Source organism: Epinephelus lanceolatus, chromosome 22, assembly GCF_041903045.1.
Source record: "Epinephelus lanceolatus isolate andai-2023 chromosome 22, ASM4190304v1, whole genome shotgun sequence".
NCBI lineage: Eukaryota > Metazoa > Chordata > Actinopteri > Perciformes > Serranidae > Epinephelus > Epinephelus lanceolatus.
Genome location: NC_135755.1, coordinates 35,618,312 through 35,630,212, shown reverse-complemented (window position 1 = coordinate 35,630,212; position 11,901 = coordinate 35,618,312). Strand labels below are relative to the sequence as shown.

The 11,901-nt window shown below is 40.4% G+C and overlaps 1 protein-coding gene across 1 annotated transcript; it reads left to right on the top strand.

Annotated features, from left to right (window-relative positions):
- Positions 1-7,406, top strand: tm4sf21b (transmembrane 4 L six family member 21b). The gene is made up of 5 exons (XM_033651883.2): positions 1-385; positions 2,777-2,842; positions 5,382-5,533; positions 5,618-5,804; positions 6,741-7,406. The coding sequence occupies exons 1-5, from the start codon at positions 194-196 to the stop codon at positions 6,741-6,743; spliced, it is 600 nt and encodes a 199-aa protein (XP_033507774.1). The 5' UTR covers positions 1-193; the 3' UTR covers positions 6,744-7,406.
- The last annotated feature ends 4,495 nt before the right edge of the window (positions 7,407-11,901 follow it).

The window sequence follows — 11,901 nt, the reverse complement described above, 5'->3', positions numbered from 1 at the left end:
CATTTACCTTTTTTGACATTTGATGCATCAAGCTGCACTTGACACCTGTTAGCTAACAACCATCACAGCTTCCCAAGTGTCAGCAGAAAAGATCTGACTGACAGCATCTATAAGAAGAAAATATTTTGGTTGGAGTAGCAGTTGGGATTGTAGTTATTTTTACCTTTTTGAACAACCTCCATCTGCAGACATCATGTGCACTGGATCCTGTTCTAAATTCATTGCCATCCCACTCTACATCCTGGCTTTAGTGTCTATCATCTGCAACATCATGCTATTCTTCCCTGACTTTGAGACAAAGTATGCATCCGAAGACAGGGAAGGAGAGGACCGTATCACTGAGGAGGTTAAATACATGTCGGGCCTGATAGGAGGAGGAATCATGGTGAGTAGATTACATGTGGTGTGACTGATGTCAAAGCTTCCAAAAAGGTCCATGTCATATATGATTCAAATGAGTGGTTTCAATGGTTAAAGTTTAAACAAGTTAAGGTAACTACTTGGTCAAGATTGAAAGAATGATCAAAGTCATAAAGAAAAAAGAAAACAAGTTGGTAAGAGACGATAAGTGACAAATGTATTTTTCTAAGCTCAATTCAATTAAAGCGACACTTACCTTCCTGAAAATTTTACGCTTTTCTTTGTTTAGGTTATAATGCTGTTAATAAGCTGATGGCACAGTAAAATGTAAGTGAATTCCAACAGAGATACAAGCTCATAATTATACCATTCTCATATGGTTCTTCCCCTCCTGGAGGCCTCCGACTGACATAACCGCTCGTGTAACATCTCCCCCCGACCAGGTAGAGTGAGTCTGAGAGACAACAAATAGGCTGGTAACAGGGACGCTTGTGGATATAAACTTTTCTCCGTAACAATGGCAGACAAATGCGGACCACCGCTTCCAACTCCAGCCACTCCAACAGCGAAATCAGTTGGCAAAGGAAAGAATATAGCAGAAAAAGCTAACACTAAGAGAGAACTCAATGCTGCAAGAGCCAAAACTCAGGGCAACATTGTTTGCTTTCGAATGATGGCGAAGGCTGATGCAGCTTCATCCTGAGCTAAAAAGGGACAAGATGGTTGCAGAGTTTCTGCTGGACAGGTAGTTTTAGTTTGCCTCTAATGTAACATAGGCTATAACGTTATATATGACAATACAGCATCCAGTTACTAACGGTTAGCCTACTGCAGCCTAACGTAGCCTGAGCCCCTGTATTATCTTTCTTGTTTGTTGCCAGTCACCAGTACTATCTAACGTTAGCGTTTACGTTATATTATAAAACTCATCAGTCATCAATGACCCCGGATAAGTTTCAAAACTCCGGGGTTGCATTTGATTGTGCAGGACAGGTAACGTTATGTTTAGTTTGCTTCTAATATAACATATGATGTTATATGGCAATACAGCATCCAGTTGCTAATGGCTAACACTAGCCGACTCCATAGTTTCATTCAGCAATCAGCAGCGTGTTTTACTCCTCTTGTATTCTTCTCTTGGCCTGCTACACTCGCTCTCCTCTTCCGTGTATCTAACGTTACCTTGCCAACGCCTATCATAGACGTAATAAGGAGGGAGGTGGAGTTGCAGGAGGAGGGGGATGGGAGTTTGGAGGGAGGCGGGAGTTGTGGATGTTCAAATTTTTGCTAAGTGCCGTGTGAAATGCAAGAAAGGTAAGAGTTGCTTTAAAGGGACACTTTACTTATCATGGCGGATACGAGTCAGCCTGTTGATTCATGTCAGGGCTGAGAAAATAACCCTGAGGATATCTTAGTGACATCATCAAGGCTATCTTAGCTTGGACATGGATGATTTATAACAGAAAACATGTGACACGAACCAACAAGTGGATTTTGACAGACATGTTGCCAGGATAACCCATAACCCCACTTCAATCAGGAGAGACTCGTTTTTAGTTTTGGAAAAGAACATTTTTAATGAAAATGTGAAAAGTCTTTGCGATTAGACCCCTTTGAGATGGTGAGCTATTAGGAGGGTGATGGATCCGTAACCAATTAGGGAACCCCCCCCCCCCCCCCCCCCGGGGTCTAGACGCTGGTCTAGACGCTGGTGGTGGTAGAGGAAGTGAAGAAGAAATGAGGATTAGATGGATGGGTGCTGATGATCCGGATGAGTAGAGGTATGAGTCTTCAGGCTTGTCTTTGACCTTGGATACAGTGGCTGGAGGTGAACGGGGTGGAGGAGGGGCAGCTATTCTGCCTAGAATGACAGCTGAAAGCGGCAGAGGAGAGAACAGATTTAAAATCTCGTAGTGACAACCTGATTGGCTGATAGAGGTCGTGGCTAATTACGATAGGACAGCTAGAAGAGTGAACGCCCAGAGGCAGCTGATTGGAGGAAGCAGTGGGAGAGGGAGAATTGTGAATGAATGAGCACAGGATGGTCTTCCTGATTGAACTTACGCTGAGCTTCATGACAACCCATTCTTGGACTAAACGTCATATCTTGGCCTCTTCAGCCCAATTTTGCCAGTTCTTTTCAAATCCATCTATGAGTGGTGCCCCAACATTAGGGAAATGGCATACTAAACTGCTAGAGTACCTCTTAAAGTTTCTGTTGTCTTGTACATTAAATATATCATCTCTCTGTTGTCTCCTACAATAAATATGTCATCTTTCTGTTGTCTCCTATATAAAATATGTCATCTTTCTGTTGTCTCTTACATTAAATGTGTAATATTATTATATGTCATCTTGATATCTCTCTCTCTTTTTTCTTTGCCGCCTCTTCTTTATTTCCTTCCTCTGCTGTCAGGTCCTCATTCCTGCCATTCACATTCATCTGACCAGTGCTAAGAACTGCTGTGCCAACCGCTGTGGGGTAAGTATGTACAGTATGTAGCTGAAATAGCCTACTGTTTTCAATCAAGCAAACTTTTCTTTGTGAAGTGTTATATTCTTTTTCTTCACATTTACATCATAGTAAAGACACATCAGACACAAAGTTGCTTATAGGTTTTAATCAAGTCAGTACTAGAATGAGTTTGATTCGGAGGACCCCTAGTGTTTGCATCAGACAAGGTGCTGTGGTGGGCAGTTATGCATACCGCCTCTTCCCTTTGCCCCTCACACATATATCATATCTGTACAGCTTTTGCCTTTTCATTTTCTGTTACTCTAATTCTTTCTAATGCTCGAGCATGTTCTGACTGTGATGATCACTCATCTATGTACACATTAGCCCCTTTTCCACCAACATTTCCAGGAACTTTTATTACCAGGAATTTATTTACCTGGGTAAAAGAATTCCTGGTAATCTGTGTGGTTCACATTTCCACCGCAACTCAAAGTTCTGGAAAATTAGCGTAATGACGTAGATTGATTAGATGATGTCCTTTATTTAGCTCCGCCAGCTTGTTTACTGGTAACATTAGTGCTGGGGTAGAGAGGAGGGGCTGTTTGTCTCAGCCAGCTGCTCAGTTTAAAAGTATTTTAAGATAAGTGATAAACTAAGTTAATCTACATACAGACAGCTGTCATTTGAGCTTATTAGTAACAATTTGCTATCAGCTGAACTAGTGTGTGTAAGACATAACATTAGTGGTGGTGGATGAGAGACTGTGGAAGGAGCATATTGAATATCTCTGTCTCCATGTTTACATGTTCATGCTTTCTGAACACATGTACTGATTAAGTATTGGCTTCTTACTCGCTAAGGTTTAATGTCACTTACAGTAATGAGTGTGGCTGCCAAGTTCAGCTCGAGTCATTTTCGAGTTATTGTTTCCACCTGGGCCGCTCAGCTGTTCACTGGTTACCGTGTCGCATCGGTGTTATGTGTGTGTGTGGGGGAGTTCAGCACCGGCACAGAGAGCAGAGGAGAACCGATACCACTTATCAGTGCTACAGTCATTGATAATTTAGTCCCGGGGCTAATTTAGTACCGGGTGTTATCCATCCTTACCCATTCAAAACACAAACGAAGTGAAGCTTGTAGAAATGAAATAAAGTTTGCAGCGGCTGCCCGTGCCAGGAAGTACATAATGCTGCAAGTGTGTGTTCCACCAATCAGTGTTCTTTGGCACACAGCCCCGCCCCTCAAGGATTCCGGGTAATCTGAAAAGCCTACCCCCCTACTAGGCACTTTTTTCAGGGAAAGTTTGGGGTTGAGGGAAAGTTTTTTACCCGGGTATTTTCCTGGGTAATTGATAAAAGTTCCTGTGGTGGAAAAGGGGCTATTGTGATTAACTGCATTGCCAGGACTTCAAATGCTTGGCACCCCTCTCTGGTGCCCCTTTTCCACCAAATAAGCTGTTGTTCCTGAACTGCTTCCACTCAAGATTCTTGGAACCTTGGTGCCATCCAGTGAACCAGCCTGTGTTACTGTCAGTTTTTAGCAGTACCACTGTAATCAAGGATACATCATCAACAAAAGGCACTACACAATGCACAATGGAAGTAAACAGTAGCAGCAAGATGGAAGATCACATTGATAACCTGCAAACTTTTGTTGTGTTAATACAGATGTTTTGTTCTATCCATTGTTATCCGCTTATTCAGGGCTGGGTTGTGGATACAGATATTTGTTTTTATCCAAAAACAAACAAACCAACTATCAATGAGACCACTGCATGTTTGTTTTTTTTGTTTTTTTTTAACCAATGATTTCTTTACATTTGTGTTGTTGCCTTCTCTATCCTCCCTTTCCAAACTGTAGAATATGACATGCCCTCTGTTCTCAGTTCACACTTTCCATGTCGGTGGAAAAGGGGTATAGGTGACGCTGCCTATGTCACCTATAGGAAGCCCCTGCTCAAGTTTCTGCAATTACATTGTCGTACGATTACATGCTCAGCTGAGCTACGATTATAGCTCGACTAGGCCATTTAATTGGGGGGGTTGGAGCCTCTCCCAGCAGACATTGGGCATTAGATGGCATATACCCTGGACAGGCCAGACTATCACAGGGCTGACACACGGAGACAGAGACCTGTTGCGCTATGCTTAGTATTGTGATAAAATATATTGCAATACATTGCAATATATAACCTTTTTTTAGCAGCAAATTATGTCTCTAAAAGGAAAATTTTGTCAACATCAATATTATCTAATAAGATAAAGTTTTAAGTCTTCGTTTGTCTCACCTCAGCCACTTTAATTGCAGCAAAATGTATCTCGTGAAATGAAAAACAATTGATTTTATTATTCTAGTAGGCTACCAGAAGTTTATTCATATTTGTAATATTTTTATTTCATAAAATAAAAACATCGATACTTTGCTGCTGTATTGTTTTTGCCCCCCCTTACTAATTAACCATACCTGCATGTCTTTGGACTGGCTCAGGAAGAAAAAGGAAAAACATACGGGACAAAGAATGTGTTTCTTGTGGTGCTGACTCCACTGTCTGTGCTCCATGCAGATGTTCCTGTCCATTGGTTTTGCAGCAGCTGGTGTGGTCGGGGCCATCTACAGTCTGAGTGTTGCTGCCCTGGGTCTTGCTAATGGGCCTACATGCTACTGGAAAAATAATGTCAACCCCATTCCTACTTGGGGGACACCCTTTGCTAACAGGTACAGGCAGTCTTTATGGACAGACACCACTGCGATACTTTTCTATTTATGTTTGACAGCATCACTAATTTTCTTGCTTTCCAGTAACGGGAGCTACCTGAGTGACAAGGAGATGTGGGATTGGTGTATACTTCCAAAGAATGTGGTGCAATTCAACGTGGGACTGTTCTCCACTCTGCTAGTGGCAGCATGCCTGGAGCTCGCATTGTGTCTCATCCAAATGGTCAACGGACTTTTTGGATGTATCTGTGGCACCTGCAGTGGCAAGGAGGTGAGACCACAGCAGATCAAAGGGTGCATCACACCATAAACAAACTGTGTGAACTAAAGCAAAAATGTTTCTACCTGCAACCTTTGTAATGGCCAGCAAGGGCCAACTGTACAAACAGTTTCTATGACTTAGCAACTAACCGCAGAGTAGACAATCTGCTTTGTGCATATATGGTCATGTGATATGTGTTTTCAGGCATGTTAGTATGGACAGAGGATTCTGTGCTAAAACGCTTGTGCGTACGGAGATCAATTTTGTTTCAAAATGAAAATGTATTACCGTGTGTATGGCCTCAGGGTCAATAGGCTCTCAGTCAGATCCACCCCTCGCTCCTCCCCAGTTCCACCCCCTCGTTTAAATATGGTCATTTCTGGGCCAAAAACACAAGATGAGGACAGCCAGAGTGCCAAACTCAAGGCTTTGCAACTGTTGTCCACAAATTAGTGGTCAATCACTGTGGCTACATCCACTTCTTTTATACAGTCTATGGGACTGACAGGAAGTTGGATCAACCAGTCAGCTTTGATTAGATAAAAAAATATGTAGAATTTAAAGATCTATGCTGGTAAAATAGGGTCTCAAATTCCCATCTCTGGGAATGCCAGGCAGGATATGTAGGCTACATAAAATATACAAATAAATAAGGACATTTTGGTGATTGTTATGATTAGTACTGTTCAAAGGAATCCCCCACTTTGGTAGCATCAACCATTTCTGGTGGCTTCCTTGCATGATTGCTGTAGATTTGTCTACAGCACAAACAGCAGCCTAAGAGTCAAATGGTAGCATTTCCTGCTTCTGCAACCTTCACATTAAAAGCTTTCCACCAGGGAAGCAGTTATAAGAAACGCAATGTGTTTGTCATCCATTCATGTGAGGACATTTTCTTTAGTTTAAGGTGTGTAAACAACCTGTCTCTCTGTCGTCTCTCAATAGTAAGCTGAACCACAACTCACCATGACTTCTTGAAGAGCAAATGACATGGATCATCATTATCAACTCTGTCATCATCATCACCATCACAATCTTCATCATCAACATTATCATAATCTGCCGCACCAAGGGTTATGAGATGGGGATTGAGAGTGTTAATTCTTCAAGAGGAATGACTGGGATTATCTACTATGTGTCTATTTCATGTTCTCGGATTATACTGATTGTAGACTGTAGATGGAAAGAACTGAGGTATGCTGTGTTTGTATCTGTAAATTTGTATGTTTAAAATATTTTGTAACAAAGCCCTGAACATAAGCTAACAGAGGAGATAGTTTTCAGAAGAAACTAATTAACAAGTTGTTTTCTTGATGTCCAGAAAAACCTTTAATCACCAATTTAGGCAGAAATACACTCACAACAAATGACTGTCAAAAATGGCAAGTTGTCATCTAAATGCTATTGTTGAAGATTCATATTTACAATACATTCATAAACAGTAGATCAAATAAATACATTTATTCAAGTACAGTAGTTTGCAGATTTTTTGTAGTAAAAAAACATGTAGCATTACATGTAATGCAATGCAGTTGAACTAGCCAACAGCAAAGCCTCTGTCTCCACCTGCTACAACATAAAAATAATAAAACAAACCTGTAATATAACACATATGATTTTATTTGACTCAGTCATTGTGTCATCAAGCAAATATACACAAAACTGGAAAAAAAAGACAACCAAAAGCAAATATTTACTACAGAGTGGGACACTGTGGACATATGCAGACAACAAATAGATAAAATCATGTGGTAATGTTAATAATCAAAATTAAATAAAACAAACCATAAAAAGCAAGTCAAATAAACAATGCAAAACATGGTCACATTAAAGGTTATTGTAAGTCCTCTTTCTCACATCTATACTTTCCATTTCCCCCCAAAAAATGTTTTTACTACTTTTCTACTTTTGCATAACTGAAACTTTGAATTTTGGATGTGTAGACCTATTTTTAGTGTAATTTACAGCTATTTTTTCTTACTATTTGAGTCAGGCCCACCGTTAGGGGGGTCAGTGGGTACACATGGTCTATGGTTGACCTTAAAATTGGATCAAGCACAGCAATTTACTCACTGATTTAAATCACTGACATTACAAGTTATATGTATTTACATATCAGGCAGAGCTGATGGTGAAGAGTTAGGCAGATCAGTGTTAGAAAATACAACCTGCTGTATCGGGCTCAGTTTCAAAGCTACAGTGAAGACATGGGTAGAGGACCTAAGGCATCCATTGGTACCAACCATGTTATGCTATCTTGTTGGAAAGGGGGCCACATAAGTTACACTAAATTTTGGCAAGGGAAAAAATAATCTAACGATTTTTCTGCATACTGGAGCCCATGAACAGTCGTTACATTGCATACATTGGGTATGATTGGAAAACTGAGAATTGAGAAACATATACTCTTTACACTATTTCCATTTCGCACACAATTTGACCAATATTTAACTAAAGTAGCCTCAAGACTGATTGAAAACACAAAGAAAAAAATATTTCACCCCTGATTTTATCTTGGCCGCGTTTCCCACATCGCTCTTAGTGCTAAGAAGATCTTTCATTAAGAAGGAGTTGTAAGATCGAGCTGACCCACTCTTAACAGTCTTCTTAGCAACCAGACGCTCACAGATCCAGCCATGGCAGGCACATTAATATTACACTAAGCAAGGAGATATTAAAACAGTGCGCACTCAGATTTATATTGTTTAGCATTAGGCTTATTGGTGACAGAAACGAATGATTTTCATTCTGCAGGGAAACGTGTGTCCTTACTGTGCATATTGAATCTTGAATCTATACATTTTATGAAGATGTTTTGTGTGTGCTCAGAGCTGTGGCACAAGTTACGCACTGAAATCTGGTGGAAGAAAAATAATAACAAGAAAAATAAGTATGAGGAATAACAAGTGTGTTCCTGTAGACTTTATACAGAGTAGCAGGTGGAGCATCCCTTGATGAGGTTCCAGCTGAGCTCAATTACACCCATCAGCTGCCTGATATCTGTGACGCATTTTTTGGGTGTGATAAACTATCTCATATGTGCATGCAGATGTGGGATATGTGGGACAAATTATGATAAATGATAGTCATGATAGTCATTGTTATTCCTCATACTTAGATTTCGGTGCGTAACTTGTGCCACAGCTTTGAGCGCACACAAAACATCTTCATAAAGTATATAGATTCAAGATTCAAAGTGTTTATTGTCATATGCACAGTAAGGACACGCATTTCCCTGCAGAAAAAAAAACTGGTTCTTTTCTGTCACCAATTAATGTTAAACAATATAAATCTGAAGTATAAAATAGATCAAAATATATATGGTGCGCAGTGCGCACTGTTTCAACATCTCCTCGCTTAGTGTAATATTAATTTGCCTGGTTGCTAAGAAGACTGTTAACCCTTAGATGCATAAGTGGGTCAAAAATGACCCGGTGAGGTTGTTTTCTTGTGATATCTTTGTAATGAAAAGTTTATCATTTCATATTCCAGCTATTCCTCAAAAAACATGTTATTGATGTCATGCCATTGAAATTTTTAACTTACCTTTTATACATTTTACAAAATTCTACCCCAAGCTTCTATAAGTGGGTCAAAAATGACCCGCATTCATTTCCTATGGAATTTCATGGGAACCTTTAATCTTATCATCTGTGACTGTCTGGAATTCATATTTTGTGGACCACACAGACTAGCCTATATCTTAAGTGTCACACCTCAAGAAAATTATTTTACACAGCAAGATCTGATACATGTAAGTATTAGGCCTATCTTCATTTTTTTACCTCAGAAATATGTATGTGTGTCATTTATGACTACTGTGTGAATGAGTATGTCTTATTACCATGTGTCAACAAATTAACAATAGGTAACTAAACTAGCTAACATTACTATATGTACCGTGTGTGTGTGTGTGTGTGTGTGTGTGTGTGTGTGTGTGTGTGTGTGTGTCATTGAATACTGTGTGAAAGAGTATGTGTTTCTTATCATCTATCATCAAATTTGCCTATATTATACACTGCCTGGCCAAAAAAAAAGTCGCCACCTGGATTTAACTAAGCAAATAGGTACGAGCCTCCTATTGGATAATTACTGCATGGGCGATTATCTTTCAGCTGGCAACAAGTTATTTAACCCCAACTGGTGCAATGAGTTGCTTCTCATTTCCTAAACAACCATGTTGAAAGACACATCCCGTGGTCGTGGAAAAGATGTTAGTCTGTTTGAGAAGGGTCAAATCATTGGCATGCATCAAGCAGAGAAAACATCTAAGGAGATTGCAGAAACTACTAAAATTGGGTTAAGAACTGTCCAACGCATTATTAAAAACTGGAAGGATAGTGGGGACCCATCGTCTTTGAGGAAGAAATGTGGCCGGAAAAAAATCCTCAATGATCGTGATCGGCGATCACTTAAACGTTTGGTGAGATCAAATCGAAGAAAAACAACAGTAGAACTCAGGGCTATGTTTAATAGTGAAAGTAAGAGCATTTCCACACGCACAATGCGAAGGGAACTCAAGGGATTGGGACTGAACAGCTGTGTAGCCTTAATAAAACCACTAATCAGTGAGGCTAACTGGAAAAAAAGGCTTCAATTTGCTAGGGAGCATAAAGATTGGACTCTGGAACAATGAAAGAAGGTCATGTGGTCTGATGAGTCCAGATTTACCCTGTTCCAGAGTGATGGTCGCATCAGGGTAAGAAGAGAGGCAGATGAAGTGATGCACCCATCATGTCTAGGGCCTACTGTACAAGCCTGTGGGGGCAGTGTTATGATCTGGGGTTGCTGCAGTTGGTCAGGTCTAGGTTCAGCAACAGTAAGTGCTCAAAGAATGGGGTCAGCTGACTACCTGAATATACTGAATGACCAGGTTATTCCATCAATGGATTTTTTCTTCCCTGATGGCACGGGCATATTCCAAGATGACAATGCCAGGATTCATCAGGCTCAAATTGTGAAAGACTGGTTCAGGGAGCATGAGACATCATTTTCACACATGGATTGGCCACCACAGAGTCCAGACCTTAACCCTATTGAGAATCTTTGGGATGTGCTGGAGAAGGTTTTGCGTAGCAGTCAGACTCTACCATCATCAATGCAAGATCTTGGTGAAAAATTAATGCAACACTGGATGGATATAAATCTTGTGACATTGCAGAAGCTTATCGAAACAATGCCACAGCGGATGCGTGCCGTAATCAAAGCTAAAGGCGGTCCAACGAAATATTAGAGTGTATGACCTTTTTTTTTGGTGGTGACTTTTTTTTTGGCCAGGCAGTGTAGTTTGCTAAAATAGCTAGCTAACATTAGCTAGATAGATAGATAGATAGATAGATGTACTTTACTGTATGTATTGCGCGCATGTGTGTGTGTGTGTGTGTGTGTGTGTGTGTAGCCTACATTTATAGATCAATAGGTTTGCTTGTCATTCAAAACATTCTCTTCCTTTTTTGTTTCCTCATCCAAAGTGTGACACAGTGTATACAGCTGGAATGGTTCTAAGGATGCTGGATGAAGAGGCAGTTATGGGATTGGACTCAGAATCTGAAATATCATGAGGACCCAGATTGTCCAGGTGGAGGTGTCAGTTGTTCACCTGGAAATCCAACTGAACAGGATCGTACAGTTACACACACACACACACGCATATAGTCTCTCTCTCACACATACACACATATACACACACACACACAAGCACAAACACACACACGCATTATACTCTCTCTCTCTCTCTCTCTCTCTCTCTCTCTCTCACACACACACACACACACACACCACACGCACAAAATAGATGTTGACATTGTTCTATTTCTGTTGTGTAATTTTCGTTTCCAATTTTCAAAATGTTTTAAAAATGTTAAAAAAAATGAAAAATAAAAATGTTATATATAACACACTGATTCTAACACGGGTCACTTTTGACCCACTTATGGAAGAGTGTGGTCACTCGTGCATCTAAGGGTTAAGAGTGGGTCAGCTCGATCTTACAACTCCCTCTTAGTGAAAGATGTTGTAGCGCTAAGAGCGATATGGGAAACGCAGCCAATATCATGTGTGGTTGCTGACCCAGCGATAACAAACTGTGGACCAGCATAAAATCAAT

Coding starts and splice junctions, on each gene's coding strand:
- tm4sf21b (XM_033651883.2), top strand. CDS start 194: ATGTGCACTGGATCCTGTTCTAAATTCATTGCCATCCCACTCTACATC. Junction 386..2,776: donor TGATAGGAGGAGGAATCATG/GTGAGTAGATTA, acceptor CTCTGCTGTCAG/GTCCTCATTCCTGCCATTCA. Junction 5,534..5,617: donor GGGACACCCTTTGCTAACAG/GTACAGGCAGTC, acceptor CTTGCTTTCCAG/TAACGGGAGCTACCTGAGTG.